A 16,023-nucleotide genomic window follows, 5' to 3' on the forward strand; every position below is an offset into this window, starting at 1 on the left:
AGGTGCTGCCAAGTATTGCCAAGGCTCGAGTATTTTAGTTAAGAGTTGAAACTTGGTGGGATTTGTAGGAACATAAGAACTGAGTCCATTTATGTGATTTAAAAACTTCTCTGATCGACAGTTTTCGAGAATCAGAAGAATTTTGCATCAGAAATTGTATTAGTTGATGAATAATCAAGTCGCGAAAAAGTATTGACACAAGTAATTCAACGAAAAAGTATCCTTATATTATTTATTTTATTTCTGTTCTCAATTATTTCTTTTATTTGATAGTTGTTTAACACAATTGTTTCATAAATTGCCAAATAAGATTCATTTACATAAAAGTGTTGATGATTTGATTGCTACGTAAAACATTCGCTGTGTAATATGAATGATATTACACATGAAATCAAATAATGATTTAAGCGAGATTGAATTTTGGATTCGGTGGATTTCCTTCTAAAAAGTAATTACCAGCAACCGGACCAAATAATGTATTTTGTTTAACCCATTCAGCGACATTAAATTTGTTTCTGTCTAAAACAGTTGCATTCGGATCAATAGTGAAGCCTTTGGGTTGCTCGAAAACCATGAAAACGTAGCGATGTGCACCCAAACCCGGAGTTGGCATTGGACTGATGTATGGATGGACAGTAGATTGCGGTTCTAGCTGTCCACCAAGTGCATTAACAACCATCCAATGAATAAAGGATCGCATAATTGGTGCAGATGGACTTGGTGCGTCAATATCGAGCATCATAAAAGTGTAGTTTGTATTTGTTTCGGCTGGGAACTTAACCAAGGGTTCATCAAATGTTTGTAATGAATCCAATTCTGTCCCACATATACTCTTTCACTGGGTATAAGATACGTAACTTCAATAAAATTCATTCCTTCGCTTGGTAATTTTATTCCTAGGTCTTTAACTATTCCACTGTCAATGAAAGCTTGGTCAACTGTTTGTTGAGGATCTTGATTACCACAAAGTTGGACAGTAATTGTCACTGAAACAGTGATTAATAATACTAATAGTTGAGTGATGAAGTTGAACATTTTCAATGGAATGGATTTTTGCAACCAAACGATAAAAAATTAACTCTTAGTTAGTTGATGAACTGAACCAGTCTTTTTAATCAAACGCTCTATTTATTCATCTTCTTTTGGCTTCATAGAAGCAATGGATAAACAATTGGCTACGTAAATGCTGAATTAATTAACAAAAATGCAAACGAATAAAGTCATTTGTTTGAGCCATTACTCAACAAATATAATGTTAGTCTGTATTCGTCATATGCTTATTCATGGCGTTTTCAGTGTTTCTCAGTAATTTTGAGATCGACTTTCTTCCAAATACTTCAAATTCGTATTAGTTGGCCGAAATCAGTCCTTGAATTAGGTTGGTTAAATTGCGATACTAAAATTACTATTCGTAAATCACCTTTAAATAGTTGATTGTCTTCAGGAAATTAAAGCGAAAAAGTGACACAAGCAATTCGACCAAAGTGCATCCTTATATTATTTATTTCATTTGATAGTTGATTTCACACAATAGTTTACAGCTTTTGCCAAATAAGATACATTTAGTGTTTAGTATTATCAAACTGTTGATGATTTGAATGATAATTTAACTTGAAATTAAATAATTATTTCCCTATGATTGTTGGATTTCTAGATTTTATGGAAGCTTTTCTAAGAAATAATTCCCAGCAATTGGACCAAATACTCTATTCCGTTCAGCCCATTCAGCAACATTAAAATTGTTTCTCTCTAAAACAATTGCATCCGATCCAACAGCGAATTTTTCGGGTTGTTCGAATACCATGAAAACGTAGCGATGTGCACCTAAAAGCGGAGTTGGTGTTGGAGCAATGTACGAATGGATAGTAGATCCCGACTTGAGATCATCACGTTCCACATTAATAACCATCCAATGAATGTAGGATCGTAAAGTTGGTGCAGCTGGACTGAGTGCGTCAGGATCGAGCATCATAAAAGTGTATAATGTATTTGATTCCGATGGATACTTAATAATGGGCTCCTCTAGTGTTTGAAATGATTTCAATTCATTCCCACAAGATACACTTTCCCTGCAAATTGCGTTTGGATAAGTAACTTCAATCAAGTCCAATCCATCGCTTGGTAATTTTATTTCTAGATCTTTAACTATTTCACTTTCAATGAAAGCTTCGTCCACTGTTTGTTGATTTTGGTTGCCACAAAGTTGGACATTAACTGTCACTGAAACTGTGATTAAAAATACTAATAGTTGAGTAACAAATTTGAACATTTTGAACGAGATTGATATATTGGGACTAAACGATGAAAAATAATTTCACATTAGTTAGTGGTGGACTGAGCCATTCTTTTGGTAAAATGCTCTATTTATGCAAACATCTTTATATGATTTCATAAGAGCAATTGGTTAACAGTTGGCTACGTAAATGATGAATTAATTTACAAAAATTAGAGGAAATGAAGTTCATTTAATTTGTTTGAGCCATTATTCAATGATAATGTTAGTACCTGTCATATGTACAAAATCACTATTTGTCAAAATAGCAAAAATTTATTTATCAAATCAGATTTACATGAATTATTAACATTAATATTTTACAATGAAGTTATCATTAGTCATTAACTTGATTGGTTTCCATGTCAATATAAATCTCCAATGTTAATTGATTTTCTTGAAAAGGGTTTCAAAAGACTACTAACATGATCACCTCTACTAATTATATCATGAGAAGCTCTAGCAATTAAAACAAGTTTGGCTAATTCGGTATTTTGAACATTTTTTGATACATTTAAATATCTATGAGTCGGATTTTGTATGTAAAGTGCACTATTAGAACTAGGTTTTTTAATCAAAAGACCGTCACTGACATTACATCCATAATTTTCAAACTCAAATCTGGCATAATGGTCAAAAAACTCTTTCAAGAGAGTCATGAATGGTGTTTTATAATCATAACATAAATCATTGGTTTGCTTGGTGACACTAGCTTGGTACGGATCATAAATAACGTTTAAATGACTGATTGGAGGTAGTAGAGGAGGAGATCGTACTTGAAGAAAGTGAACAACCAACATCATTAAACCAAAACTATTTATCCATACTCCTGGAGCTGATCGGGTGATGCCTTGTTGCATGGCCCATAATTTAACGAATATCATAAGTTTAACAACACGCACATCTAATCGTGAGTATTCATATAATACATGAGCAATATCAATGCCACTGTCTCTTGAATCAAGGAAAAAAGATAAATCTACATTCAATCCACTCGCGATGGAGTCAAATTTGATTATTGGAACTCGAGCCATTAGAATTGCATTGACGTCTTTAACGGCAGGAACAAATTCATTAATAATTCCATGAAGCATCTGAAGAACCCTTTTTGTATCATTATTATCGCCTGCAATATTTTGACTTGATGCTGAGGTTAGGCCATAGGCATTATCTTTTGGGCTTTTCAATGTTTCAGGAGTTAGAAACAGATCAATGTCACTTTGATTCCAACCAAAACCGTTGACAGATGATCCAAAAGGATAAACTTGACATCGATTGAATGGTCCAGTACAGAGAAGCTCTTCGAACTGATTTATCAGGAAAAATCTTAATTTGGCTTCAACTTCATTAAGAAGGACACTATTAACCAGATTGTCTATGAATTCATTACTATCCATGTTATTTTTTTCATGAATAAATTTGAGCCAGCATTTACGATTTCTCAGTAAATCAGGGATTACCACTGGTTCAGTAGATAATTCATCTTTAATCAGTTTGAGCGAATTCGGTAAAAGGCTAAACATCCTTGCATAAACTGGAAATGACTGGTGTTGAAAATTCTTGTTATTCCTGTCAGCAAAGTTTTCATAATCGTCTAATTTTACTAAGCAATAGCCACGAGAGCCAAGATGATATTTGTACATCTGGGTAATACTAGAGTCTAAAATTTTTTCCAATGCTTCTTTTGGTATAGAATCTAGCTTTCCATTAGTCTTGTCTTCGATCAAAATGTAACTTTTCGCGTCAGACTTTTCTTTTGCTATCATAGATTCAAAAGAGTCGAATGAGTGTTGATAGAATTTGGAAGGAAAACGAATCAGAACCTTTGAATTATCCTCCTGAATAAAAAAAAACAAGGATTAGAATCCAATTGGAAACATAATAACACTTGAACTTACCGAATCATTGCATGAAACAGGCACTTGCTTCTTTTGAACAGAATTGGCTTCCAAAGAAAAATGTCTGACAAACCGTGATACATTTGATTCAGTTAAATCACGACGAAATAAGAAACGCAACATGGTTATCAAAACGATAGGAACAGCTGATTACCACATGTGGCTTACGGGATTATTGAAATTGGTCTATTTGACTTGGAATTAAAAGTCATTCATGATTTCAACATGATGAGTTTTAATCACTAGATTTACATAAAACAAACGGAAATTTTATTAAAGATTTTAACGCTTTTAATAAATCAAACATGCCGAGAACTAAACCGAAATGTTTGTTTTCATTTGTATTTAGTGAAAACTAAACCGAAACAGAATCTAGTTGATAACCTTGGCTACTAAGTAATCAATAGCTTTGTTGTTGCATTTAGAGGGAAATTCAAACCAGCATCTAAAGGATCAATAATGATCTGATTTACAATCAGAAATGATTCCACTCTACTTATTACAGTTGTTTCGGTTTTTCTGATTTTTTCTTATAGGTTTAATTTCCGTTTCAACTTCTAATTCTACCATGAATCTTTCCAACTCTTTCTCCGGCTTAAGCTGTTGCTTGACAAAAGTATAACATATAGCTCGTTTTTATATGATATTTTCATTATGAATTTGGACTTTTTTCAATGTGAATTGATTGAAATAATAGAGTAGATATTTTAATTAATAATCGCAATCTAAAGAAGTACAGTTTCATTTTGTATTTTGTCATAGATCTACATGAAGAGACCATGAAGGAAGAGAAATATTTCATTAATTCTCAGCTTGGTGCTTTAGCGAACAATCCGTAAGTGAGGTTGTAATTCTTGAGGTGGCTGAATTGCAACTCCTTGCTCATGAATCCAGTAAAAGTCAACATCCGATAGTCTTGCATGCATTCAACCGCTATTGAACTCTGTAAGAAAAAGAGAAAAAAATAACATCGTTTAGATTCAATCAGATCAATTACAATAAGCAAACATGCACTGCAAATATTTAAGCGAATTCATTTACAGCGTGGAACAGCATGCAACATAATATTGTGGACATGTGATTAGTAGCAATCAAAAGCATGATCTTAACCTCAAGTTAAATAAGTAAAATCATTGGGCATAGTTTTAGCTTTTAAACAATAATAAATATTTGATTTCAATTGATTATTCTAACCACAGACATATCTTATCGCAACATACCAATAAGATACATCGATACATTAAATTAATATAAAATGTTAAGCATTTACCATCAATATTTCGTTATAATTGTATTTGCACTTGAAAACTGACTTTTAACTGCTTGTTGAAGCTTTCGGTAATATGATAAATTAATATGTAAACCTAGAATACTGATTCTATCAGTGATATTTCAAGGTGCTCGTACAATGTAACTTTTATACTATTCTCGATAAGGAAAGAGTATCAGAACAAACTTGGTATGATCAACGTAGGTTTTGACACATCTAGATACTCAATCGTTCTATTTGAGTGAATAAATCCATTAAAGATAATCATTAAGTAATAACTTGTTTCAATTTCTAATGAAGAGGAAAGGGAATTATTATCACATATTATCATTTTTTGTTAAGTTGCTATTGAATAAGCCGTTTGGAAGATTTCTTGGTGTTGCCATTATATAAATAATTGATAGATAATTCTAGCATTAACAACTATTAATACATTATCTCAGCTGCAAAGTTTATCCATTAAACCAATAAGTTATCCAACAAAATTAATTGATTAAATTCCTAGATCAAATTATCTGATGGGTAATCTGCCACAACGGAAACAGTTAACAATCAAAAAAAAGAATGTAGACTCACTTCATTAGCGAATAAAGTCAATGAAAATTTTCCAGGGCTGAAGGTTTTGATTAGCCGGGAGACCAAATCATAATAATTTGCTTGAGGATAGTTAGTTTCAAAGCTAACATATGAACAATGCGGCTCTGGAGTGATGTGGATCGTCATGTAATAGTCCTGAGGAGGGAAGAAAAGAAGATTTAATTATCATGATCAATGAAAAAATGAAAAGGTCTATTTTAGAATACAATTGTTTCTATGACAAATCCATTTTCAAGATGAACAATCAACTCTTGAGATGGCCTTATCCAACCATCGAAGCAATTTGAAGAGGATTAAGATTGTTACTTCCTTTTCACAAGTGTAATCTTTCTTTCTGTTCAAGCAATTGATACAATTGAAAATGGTCAATTGCTAAGAAATTTAGAATAATTAATTAACTTACACCATTGATGAGGCCATTCATGGAGTAACCACAAGGTTTGAAAAGAAAGTCATCAATAACCATTCCAGGAAGTATCTTGTCAATACCAGATCGAGAAGTTGCTTCTTTAGCCGTTGAGCAAACCTCTCGAGTAAATATTTTCATGACCTTTGGATCCAAGTTTTGCATTATTATCTCCAAAGTTTGATCAGGTCCTTCAATCATTTTTATGGGTTTGATTTGATTGAGAGTAAATAGAAACCAACAATCACGATTTATCGGACCCATACAATAAGCTGAACCATTCTCGAAATAATTGTCCAAGTACTCAATTTCATCATAAAAAGAGCTGTGAGGCTTAGGTTGCAATTCAGGTCGAAGGAAATTTTTTCGCGAATAAAATATGTCCAATACTTCATCGAATCCAGTAAATTTTTTGACCAAGTAAAGAAGTGGCTCAATACAATTGAATAAAGTAGTGGTACCACAAGTTTTCAAAATAAATCGATTCTTTGAGACGAACATTGAGCTTTCCGAAAGAACGTAAGCATCGAGCTTGTCATTTTTCTTGAAGCTAATGATTTCACAGTTTGCCAGGGACAATAAAGATTCCCAAGCTGTTCGAGGGATCAAACGAAGGTCACAATTAGTTGCACCAGAATTTTTTTGAGATGAGGTTTCCGAGTCGAACCATATTTCCAACAGCTTCTCAGTTCCCTCAAAAAAATTGCAATAATCTTGCTTTTCATCCATTATTTAGCACAATTTTTTGTTCAAAATCAATCAATAATATCACTATAAGATTTTTTTTTGAATAAAATCTTCGATAACAATATAATATTAACAAATACTTTAAAGAAAATAACAGAAATTGAGTCAATAGACCAGAAACAAGTGAAGGAGAGAGCGAAAAAAATAGAACAAGAACTCTTTAGTTACTCTTTAGGGGAATTTCAAAGATGAATGAATAATTGAGATCACAGATACGCAATTTCCGATTAAATTATCAACAGTAAAATAAAATAAAAGAGATCAAGAATAAAACAAAAATTATTACAAGGAATGATTAAACACAATCAACCGCTTAGTCCAAAATCTGAAATAGAAACAATCAATTTCAAGTAGCAAAGGCAGTGATATCGAAGACATGGAAAGTAAGATAAGAGGGTTGAAGGGGGGAATAAAGGGGATAACAATTTAATACACTAGACATTTTGTATTCTTGTGCTGACTCCATCTATCAAATTAAAAGCGAGACTTTTTAAAATCAAACTGACAAGACAATTTATTTCAAAAATGTAAATACAACATAATTTACAGAATCTAATTGTTACAGTAATTTTGATTCGTCAACAAATTGTTACGATTGTGCTTTTTTACAAACTTCAATAGATGGCGACTGACTGGAAAAGTCGAGTCTTCATCTGACAATCACATTATGAGTTTCAGAATCTGAGTGATGGAAATAATGAGATTTACTAGGTAAGTAACCGTATATTCAGGTATAAACCAGTTATCAACCTTTTCCCACTCCAATGTCCATCAATTTTTTTCCACGTCTGAGTAAAATCCCTTTTGAACCTCCACGCTTTCATTGATATGGTTCAATATGACCTTTTCCAGGAATCTTTAAACTCACAATGTCAGATCAAAATGTGTTGTTTCAACGTTTCAAGCGACTGGAACAACTTTTAATTTATTTCCCTCAATATTCAGCTACGTTATGGAATGATTTGATTGTCTTTACTCTGAAAATGAATATCATTTAATTACAACCATTTCTGTAGTTGATTTATTTTCAATTATAATTCTGATTGTATTGAATTTCATAAGATTGGTGATTGGAAAGTGAAAGTTGTCAAGTTCAATTCTTCAAACGGAAATAGCCTGTTGAGATTAATATATGAAAATCAATTCAAAGATTTCAGTTGAATAATTTTTAGGTGTTACCTGAATACCTAGACAATACAATCAAAATCAAAGGGTCAATAATGATTTGATTTACAAAAAAATGAAGCCACTCTATTTGCAATTATCTCGGTTTAGATTCTGTTATGAAAAACAATTTTTCACTTTCAATTTCATTCAATTTCAACTTTACATCCATTCAACATGAATCTTTCCAACTCTAATGTTTTTCTTGTTTTCGTTATAATCTTCAATATTTTAGGACAAATTTCACCAAAAGTGACGATTCAAAGGAATAGTAAATCATCGGAAAATGGCTATTTAGCTCATCGATCAAGACCAACTGCATCTAAATCGCCTTATCCTCAAAGATATTTCCAACAATCATCTTCGGATTCACTGTTTTCCTCTGTTTCTCCAGATCATTGGCATATGTATCCTGATGCTGTGAACCATGACAATTATCAATCGCAAATTCACTATGGAGAATCAGATCTTCCATATCATCAACACCAGAGTTTGGTCGAGGGCTTCGAACCATTAGAGGAAAATCTAGAATCAATCGACAACCAACCTGATGACCTACCAAGTGGAGAGATCAAGTATTCCGATGATGTTGCTTTAGATGGCGAAGAAAATTTAGAAGATAATGAAGGTGAAATTGTTTTGAGCAATTTCCATAAAACAATCGACAATTCAGGTAATTTTTGAAAAAAGAAGCTTCGTCTGATTATCTCAAAACTAAACTGTTTTCTCATCAGGTAATACATGGAATTATGGAGACCAATATCCCGTCTCTGATTTCAGGTGTTCAAATAAAATATATGCTGGTTATTATGCTGATGTCCAATCTGATTGCCAAGTGAGTTAACATTTGTTTATATCAGAAAATATCTGATCTATTTACATGTATTTTTACAGATCTGGCATCTCTGTGAACCAAATGGACGTCATCATTCATTTTCTTGTCCCAATGGAACTCTTTTCAACCAATTATACCGAGTTTGTGATTGGTGGTACAATGTGGACTGTCCGAAATCGAGAGAGTATTATCATATCAACCGCGATCAGGGACTAATTAATCATAACAATAAAGATTATCGAAATCAGCAACCCAACGACTACAGTCAATCATTTAATGATCAAAATGGAAACAATCAACTTCCACTTGGATCGAAGACACCTGATTCGGATGATTATTGATCTAATTTCAGATTTTTTACCTGTTTAATTATTTAATGCAAGCAAAGCAAACAATATATATTCGAGACCTTTTTGTACATCAGAGATTTAGTTTTATAAACAATCGTTTTTCATTCAAAATGTAAGTTAAAGCTTTTAACATTTCAAATCTATACCAGTTTACCTTATTATTAAATATTATTATTACTAATATTTATTTCATTTTATGATATATCTTGAGTAAACCACTGATTAAAGACAATTTATTAAGAAATTTGAATTTTCTCTGATAGTTGAGCTCGATTTTGAAACAAGAATTGCAGCTTTCTCTAGTTTTTTTTGAAATTATTGAAAAAATTTTCATCCTTTCGAATGAAAGAAAATAGTCAATTTTAAATCAAATTTTAATTTAATCAATGGAATGGTTTGATGATAATAATCTCATCTTTGGCTTATTTATTTTACAATTTATATTTAGATAATAAAGTTAAAATGCATCCAAATGAAGCTGGAGTAATGAGAAGAAAACAGTGAACCTTATTTAACTGCAATGACTATGTAGATCTGGTAAAGATGGAAGTTAATTTGTTTTCTTGATGAGTCGAAACAAAAAAATCTTAATGATCATTGAATGAGTATCATAATAATTGAAGTATGGAAAGAGAATACATAATTTGGTGGTTTTTAAGTAGGTCGTCTTTCAACTCGAACATTTTTTCTTGGTTTCTTTAGTTGAACTCGCAACTTTAATAGAGTTGTTAACGGAGTTGGGTAAAGATTTTTGTAAAATGGTATTATTTTTATTACCATTACTAGTCTTTAACTTTTTCAATGCATTTGTTTCATTGGAAGTCGCCTGATATATGGTTACATCATTGTCATTCACGTTACTATTGTTTATGTTGGCTGAGTCGAGCATTGGCTGCAAAATTCGTCTTCTCGCGTTGATAAACCAATTATTAACTTGTAGAAGTGTTAAGTTTGTTTGTGCTGCTATTGCCCTTTTTTCATCTTCCGTTGGATATGGATGCTGTAAGTAAAGAGAGAGGGAATTAATAGAAAAAAGCCGTTGATTCAAACCCAGAATTTAATTATTAGGACAAACTTACTACAATATGTTGGAAGAGCCAGGATCGCATAACTGAAGTCGCTTGTTTGGGAAGAATTCCTCTTTTTTGGTTTCTTTTTTGAGCAACATTTGAAGCTTCGTCACTGAGATCACCTTCAGTTCCACTATCGATTCGTGAAGTTAAGTTCAATGGTTTGTTTGTACCAAGATCTTGAGGCTGATTTTCGGTTGCTTTACATTTGTCTGAATTATTTGCACTCGATTGTTGGGGTTGTTGATTATTTTTTGAGAGATCTTGAGCTATGGCGGTAGGAAAATCTGAAAAATGACAAGAGACAGAGAGAAATATAAATATCATTAAATTATTAGATCTTGCTACAATTAATTTTTGTTGGTACATTACCAGTTGGCACTGAATTGTTTGGTTCGTTAAAGGAGAAATTTGAAGGACCAGAGGAGCATTCATCAGATGAAGATGATGAGCAGGAAGAGTTGTCAAAAGAACCATGTAGACTTGCGGTTCCTCTCAATAAATTTTCTGAATTCATCTTGGTTCGCAAACAAGTAATGTATCTATAACAGAAGTCTTTGCACAATTCTTGAACTTTTTCCAGCTCCAGTAAATGTATCCTAAGAACCTGGATTGCTTTAATCATCTAAAAGAAAGATAAATAACAATAGAATTAAATGTTTAATTTTCAAAATTAATAACAAATTCTGAACCATGAAAAAGTATTCTATTCATCGATTTCATTGCATTTGTCAGAAAGGACATACCATACTAAACACAATAATTTCAAAGAGTCAACACTCATAAAATTTTGACTCAGTGTTATTATTAAGATTCAGTATTAACTGACTTTGAATAAAATATACAGAGATTAAAATATCACCCTTAACACTTATGAATAATGAATATTTTTAACTTACCAAGGAATCAACCTCAGGATTTTTTCCCAAAATCTTTTTATCATCTTCAGTTTGGGTTTGTATTACTGCTTTCAGTTCACTAATAAATGCATCACCGGAAGCAAATGGCTCTTCATTAACACCAAAAGTTGCTGCAGCAATTTCACATTTCTCCAGTAACAAAGCTAAGAAGAAAAAGCATAGATAATTTGTGTGAAAACAATTGTACAGATGCAAGACAATGAAAATAAGGTTACCTAAAAGTGGAAACAAAGGATGGTTATAAACTTCTTTTTTATAATTGTCAAACTGAGCAATATCCTTGATCAAATTTTCATCGTGCTGAATTGGTTCATCGTCCTCAGGATTGGCATCTTTAATGACTGGAGGACAGTTTAGTTTACTCAGGTCATCTGCATCACGATTTGCATAATCCTCAGGTTCTCTTTGGATTTGGTCATTCAATTCTTCCTCCTCTTCTTCAGACACTGAGTCCGATAAATCATCGCAAGGATTCATGGAGCAGTAATTTTATGAAAATTTTAAAAGAAAGATTTGATGGAGTTTAATTAAAACAGGAAGAATCCTTTGTGGTAACTGAGTTACTTAATTTGGACATAATCCACACAAGACCAGGGTTGAGTTCAATAATCGATAAAGCCAAGCAAAATTATAAGATGAACTTTATTAGCTGATATCAGTGTCTTTTGGCAATTTAAACATACCAAAAGAAAGCTGAATTTACCGTTAATCAACGAAAATTCAATAAACTATTTATTTCGAGAAGCATAACAATGATGAAAAATTCACAAACAAAATGTCAAATTTAGTTCACATGGCAATATTAAGGTGGCGCTTTATTGAGATTGATAAGTGATTTTCGGTTATTTTTGAGGTTATCTTTACAAATTAATGAAATGAATTTTTATTTTTTCAATTAAATCCGAACAACAGAAAATTCTATTGACTTGTAATTTTCCGCGCATTATTTTTAATTCAAATTTTATTCTGTTCTTTGCTATTTTTCCAATTTCTAATGCAAACTTTGACCATTTTTAAACGGTCGATCAAACCGTCTCCTGTAATACAGGACCTGCAGGCTGCGGTGCAGTTTGTGATACTAGGCAGAAATAAAATCCATGATTTTGGCAACAATTAACATTTGTGAAAAATTGCTTTGCTTTCATGGTTTGAATTTATGAATGCAATTTTCCGCGTCAAAAATAATTTTGTCTCTATGATTGAATTGATTTTCCTCGTGAAGTTTCCAATCTTCAAATGAAAAATCTTTGAAATAGAATCCAATCTCTTCTCTTGCAGAGCTTTCAGAATCTGACCCATGAACAGCATTTCTCGTATCCGTCAAACCATACAGGCCTCGAATAGTTCTAGGAGCTTCAAAGACTGCTCTGTGGAAATAAACAAATAATGTAAGTATAGCAATAATTTGTAGCTGTCAATGTATTTACTTGTATACTTTTGTTGGTCCCATGATTGCTCTCCATTGTTTAACAGCGTCAGGATGTGCTAAAATATGGGCCCACAAAGGTCCACTAGACATGAAAGTGACCAACCGATAGAAAAAAAATCTATCTAATCAAAGCACAGAAACAGTTAGTAAAATTATTCATTTGAATTGTCAATCTCAACTTACCTTTATGTTGGTGATAAAATTTTTCTGCGTCTTCCTGACTTAACTTGATACATCTCGATCTGATGAAGTAAAAACCTTTCTTGAGGATAAGCTTTCTTAAAGCCTTTAATCAAATAATCAAAATAAAAACAAAACGATTTAAATAGTGAATCAACATGAATAAATAGATGTGAAGATACATAAACACGAGGTAGAGTCTGAAGACTTACTATTGTTTTACAGGCTATTGGAGTTATATCTGGTTTGATTAGGCACAGGGTTAATTGCAACTTTTGAGGCAAAAGGTTAGCCATTAATTAAAATATAAATGAAAAATAGTAACATGGAAATTAAAATTACTGTATCAGAATTGAATCACGTTTGTAGTCATGTTTAACATTCACACATGGAAACATGTAAACAAACAACCATCTCCATGCCATCATCTTGGTCTCATAAATGCACAGAATAATAATCTTTGTATAAATTCCAGTTACTCTTAAGAGATTATCTAAAAATTCATGAGGATTGTTAAGTTTATAATTTTGATACCTGAAGCAATTTAAATAAAAATGAAAAACACAAATGATATGAATGATTTAAATCTTAATCGAAAAAATGAAACTTGAAAAAGTACAATGATAAATGTAAGTCGATACATAAAAGATAATCAAGAAAATTTTATGTTTCATAAAAAAATTAAAAATGCTTATAACTGGATCAGTGGTTAGAATGGATTACACGGGATGAGTTAAGTTATTTTAAATTTTTTTTGACAACCGAATAGCATGGTTCCTCATTTTCTGGCTGCTGGTGAAAATTAACAATTTCGTATCCAGGATCAGCAGATGAATCGTCTTCATCTTCTGATTTTTGATCAACACTGTGGTTAACAATAGTTTTAAATAAGGAATTTTGTGGTTTGTTGCTATCACTGTTCCTTGGTTTAGAGCAATTTTTATTTATAACTGCATAACAAGGCTCATCTTCACTTTTTTGCTTATGACAGTTGATTACTTCATAACCTGGGTCAGCTATAAAATCATCGTCATCAGATTGCCTTGTCGTCCCATCATTAACGTTTGATGAAATAGATGAACTTTTAGAACCACAAGTTTCATCACTATCGAGATTTTTGCGAATAACTGCATAACAGGGTTCACTTTTCTGTTTGTAAGGATTTATCACTTCATAGCCTGGATCAGCAATCAAGTCATAATCGTCAGGTTGTCTGGATTTGCTATCTTTTACAATTGATGCTCTTGATGGATTCCTAATGCCAGAAACTTCTCCATCATCGGGACTAATGACATTTTTATCAATAACTGCATAGCAATGTTCCACTTTTTGGTGATTTAAATTAATAACTTCATAACCTGGATCAGCAGACAAATCATATTCATCATCTGAATGCCTAGTTTTATCGTCACCAGAATTTAAAAGTCTTTTCCCAGGTTTGTTGTAACTTTTACTAATTACAGAATAACAAGGTTCACATTTTTGCTGAGTTAGGTTTATCACCTCGTAACCAGGATCAGCCATTAAATAATCATCATCATCATCGTCTTCATCAGATTGTCTTGATGGTTTAATATGGTTATGTACAGTTGATGAACTCGATGGCTGACATGATTCATCAATTCCGGTGTTCTTAGAATTGTTGGAATTTTTGTCAATAATTGCATAGCAAGGCTCACTTTTCTGGGGAGAAAAATTAACCACTTCATAACCTGGATCTGCGAGCGAATAATCCTCTTTGTCAGATTGTCTATCCGTCTTATTTCCATGAGCTGACATTGCTTGTGAATCTGGTTCATCATTACTAGAATTGTTCAAACTTTTATCAATAATTGCATAACAAGGTTCACTTTTTTGTTGGTGGAATTTAACTACTTCATAACCAGGATCAGTAATTACATCAGCTTCGTCGCTTGATTGTCTCCCTAATTTACTTTCATCAACAAACGAAGTAACAGAAGAGTTTGTAGCTCCGGCAATTTCTTCATAAAAACATGAATTGCCTTCTTCATCAACTTCATTGTAATGGTGCTCGAGAATAGCCCTTTCAGCTAGTACTTTTGATAGTGGTTCTCGCACTGAAATCTTGTTGTAGGATATTTCCTGAGCATTTTCTCCGAAGGAACGGTCACCAGGATTTATAACTTCGATTGACTGATTTTGATGAGATGCTGCGGGTAAGGAAGGTCTATAAAAGAAATAAAATTTCGATTAATTTTAGACAAAAATCTTAAAAAAAATTCATGAATAAACTTACAGTTCTAAGAATGTACGATGAATTCCAGAGCTATCAGGTATAACATGATCATTAACATCGTTGGGAGGTTCAGAATGTGCGTGATACCTAGGTTGATGCACTGAGTTACCACTACTGTTACGAACTCTAGCATTGGTAAAATCTTTTTCAGGGTCTCTTTCGGGTGTAAATGAAGTCGTTTCCTTAAGAAGCCAATCACGGCAGATACACAATCCCATATCTATGATCCTATAGACAAAACACAAATAACAATAATATAACAATCATATAACTTATTACAATTACTATAACATATGAATATAACAATTTAACATTTTGATTAGTAATTCAGGCAAACAATAGGATAATAAAATAACTGATATGTCATGAATTTAATTAAGAGATTTTAGATTAAATGTCAAAGGAGCTAAAACAAGGACACAATAAAATTAAAGGGCAAGAGTTTTTACTTACATTATACAATAAATTAAGAAGTCAAAAAGGAACTGGTTACCATGCTTAATGTCAGAGTATATTCATTAATTAACATGATGTTTATTGATGAAATACAATCAAATCTGACAATTCAAAATCACAACAAAAGACTTTTTAAAAAAAGCTGCTCCCAATCTGCTTTTGTCAATTCTGA

At 32.3% G+C, this 16,023-nt stretch overlaps 8 protein-coding genes across 8 annotated transcripts; 1 reads left to right on the top strand and 7 right to left on the bottom strand.

The window, feature by feature from the left end:
* Positions 1–403: 403 nt before the first annotated feature.
* Positions 404–739, bottom strand: LOC107368186 (protein D2-like). The gene has a single exon (XM_015935967.1). It carries the CDS (start codon positions 737–739, stop codon positions 404–406), a length of 336 nt encoding a protein of 111 aa, XP_015791453.1.
* A 735-nt stretch (positions 740–1,474) lies between these two features.
* Positions 1,475–2,269, bottom strand: LOC107368235 (protein D2). The gene has a single exon (XM_015936024.3). It carries the CDS (start codon positions 2,267–2,269, stop codon positions 1,658–1,660), a length of 612 nt encoding a protein of 203 aa, XP_015791510.1. The 3' UTR covers positions 1,475–1,657.
* Positions 1,475–4,457, bottom strand: LOC107368234 (poly(A) RNA polymerase, mitochondrial). Its single transcript, XM_015936023.3, has 2 exons — positions 4,171–4,457; positions 1,475–4,110 (listed from the first exon to the last, which is right to left on the bottom strand). Exons 1-2 carry the CDS (start codon positions 4,291–4,293, stop codon positions 2,638–2,640), a joined length of 1,596 nt encoding a protein of 531 aa, XP_015791509.1. The 5' UTR covers positions 4,294–4,457; the 3' UTR covers positions 1,475–2,637.
* A 394-nt stretch (positions 4,458–4,851) lies between these two features.
* LOC107368237 (S-adenosylmethionine decarboxylase proenzyme) lies at positions 4,852–7,518 on the bottom strand. The gene is made up of 3 exons (XM_015936025.3): positions 6,441–7,518; positions 6,017–6,172; positions 4,852–5,113 (listed from the first exon to the last, which is right to left on the bottom strand). The coding sequence occupies exons 1-3, from the start codon at positions 7,170–7,172 to the stop codon at positions 4,979–4,981; spliced, it is 1,023 nt and encodes a 340-aa protein (XP_015791511.1). The 5' UTR covers positions 7,173–7,518; the 3' UTR covers positions 4,852–4,978.
* A 241-nt stretch (positions 7,519–7,759) lies between these two features.
* Positions 7,760–9,720, top strand: LOC107368238 (uncharacterized). The gene is made up of 4 exons (XM_015936026.3): positions 7,760–7,901; positions 8,590–9,027; positions 9,089–9,189; positions 9,249–9,720. Exons 2-4 carry the CDS (start codon positions 8,760–8,762, stop codon positions 9,528–9,530), a joined length of 651 nt encoding a protein of 216 aa, XP_015791512.1. The 5' UTR covers positions 7,760–7,901; positions 8,590–8,759; the 3' UTR covers positions 9,531–9,720.
* Positions 9,721–9,897: 177 nt separating this feature from the next.
* LOC107368241 (homeobox protein PKNOX2-like) lies at positions 9,898–12,321 on the bottom strand. The gene is made up of 5 exons (XM_015936031.3): positions 11,745–12,321; positions 11,509–11,672; positions 10,982–11,234; positions 10,619–10,896; positions 9,898–10,539 (listed from the first exon to the last, which is right to left on the bottom strand). Exons 1-5 carry the CDS (start codon positions 12,004–12,006, stop codon positions 10,210–10,212), a joined length of 1,287 nt encoding a protein of 428 aa, XP_015791517.1. The 5' UTR covers positions 12,007–12,321; the 3' UTR covers positions 9,898–10,209.
* Positions 12,313–13,554, bottom strand: nmdyn-D6 (nucleoside diphosphate kinase 6). The gene is made up of 4 exons (XM_015936032.3): positions 13,351–13,554; positions 13,142–13,244; positions 12,957–13,080; positions 12,313–12,896 (listed from the first exon to the last, which is right to left on the bottom strand). The coding sequence occupies exons 1-4, from the start codon at positions 13,432–13,434 to the stop codon at positions 12,671–12,673; spliced, it is 537 nt and encodes a 178-aa protein (XP_015791518.1). The 5' UTR covers positions 13,435–13,554; the 3' UTR covers positions 12,313–12,670.
* Positions 13,555–13,706: 152 nt separating this feature from the next.
* LOC107368240 (uncharacterized) lies at positions 13,707–16,011 on the bottom strand. Its single transcript, XM_015936030.3, has 3 exons — positions 15,849–16,011; positions 15,396–15,623; positions 13,707–15,326 (listed from the first exon to the last, which is right to left on the bottom strand). Coding segments are annotated over exons 1-3 (1,680 nt in total). The 5' UTR covers positions 15,851–16,011; the 3' UTR covers positions 13,707–13,876.
* Positions 16,012–16,023: the final 12 nt, after the last annotated feature.

Source organism: Tetranychus urticae, chromosome 1, assembly GCF_039701765.1.
Source record: "Tetranychus urticae isolate SD_2017Ah chromosome 1, NJAU_TeUrti_SD_1.0, whole genome shotgun sequence".
In the NCBI taxonomy this organism is placed as follows: domain Eukaryota; kingdom Metazoa; phylum Arthropoda; class Arachnida; order Trombidiformes; family Tetranychidae; genus Tetranychus; species Tetranychus urticae.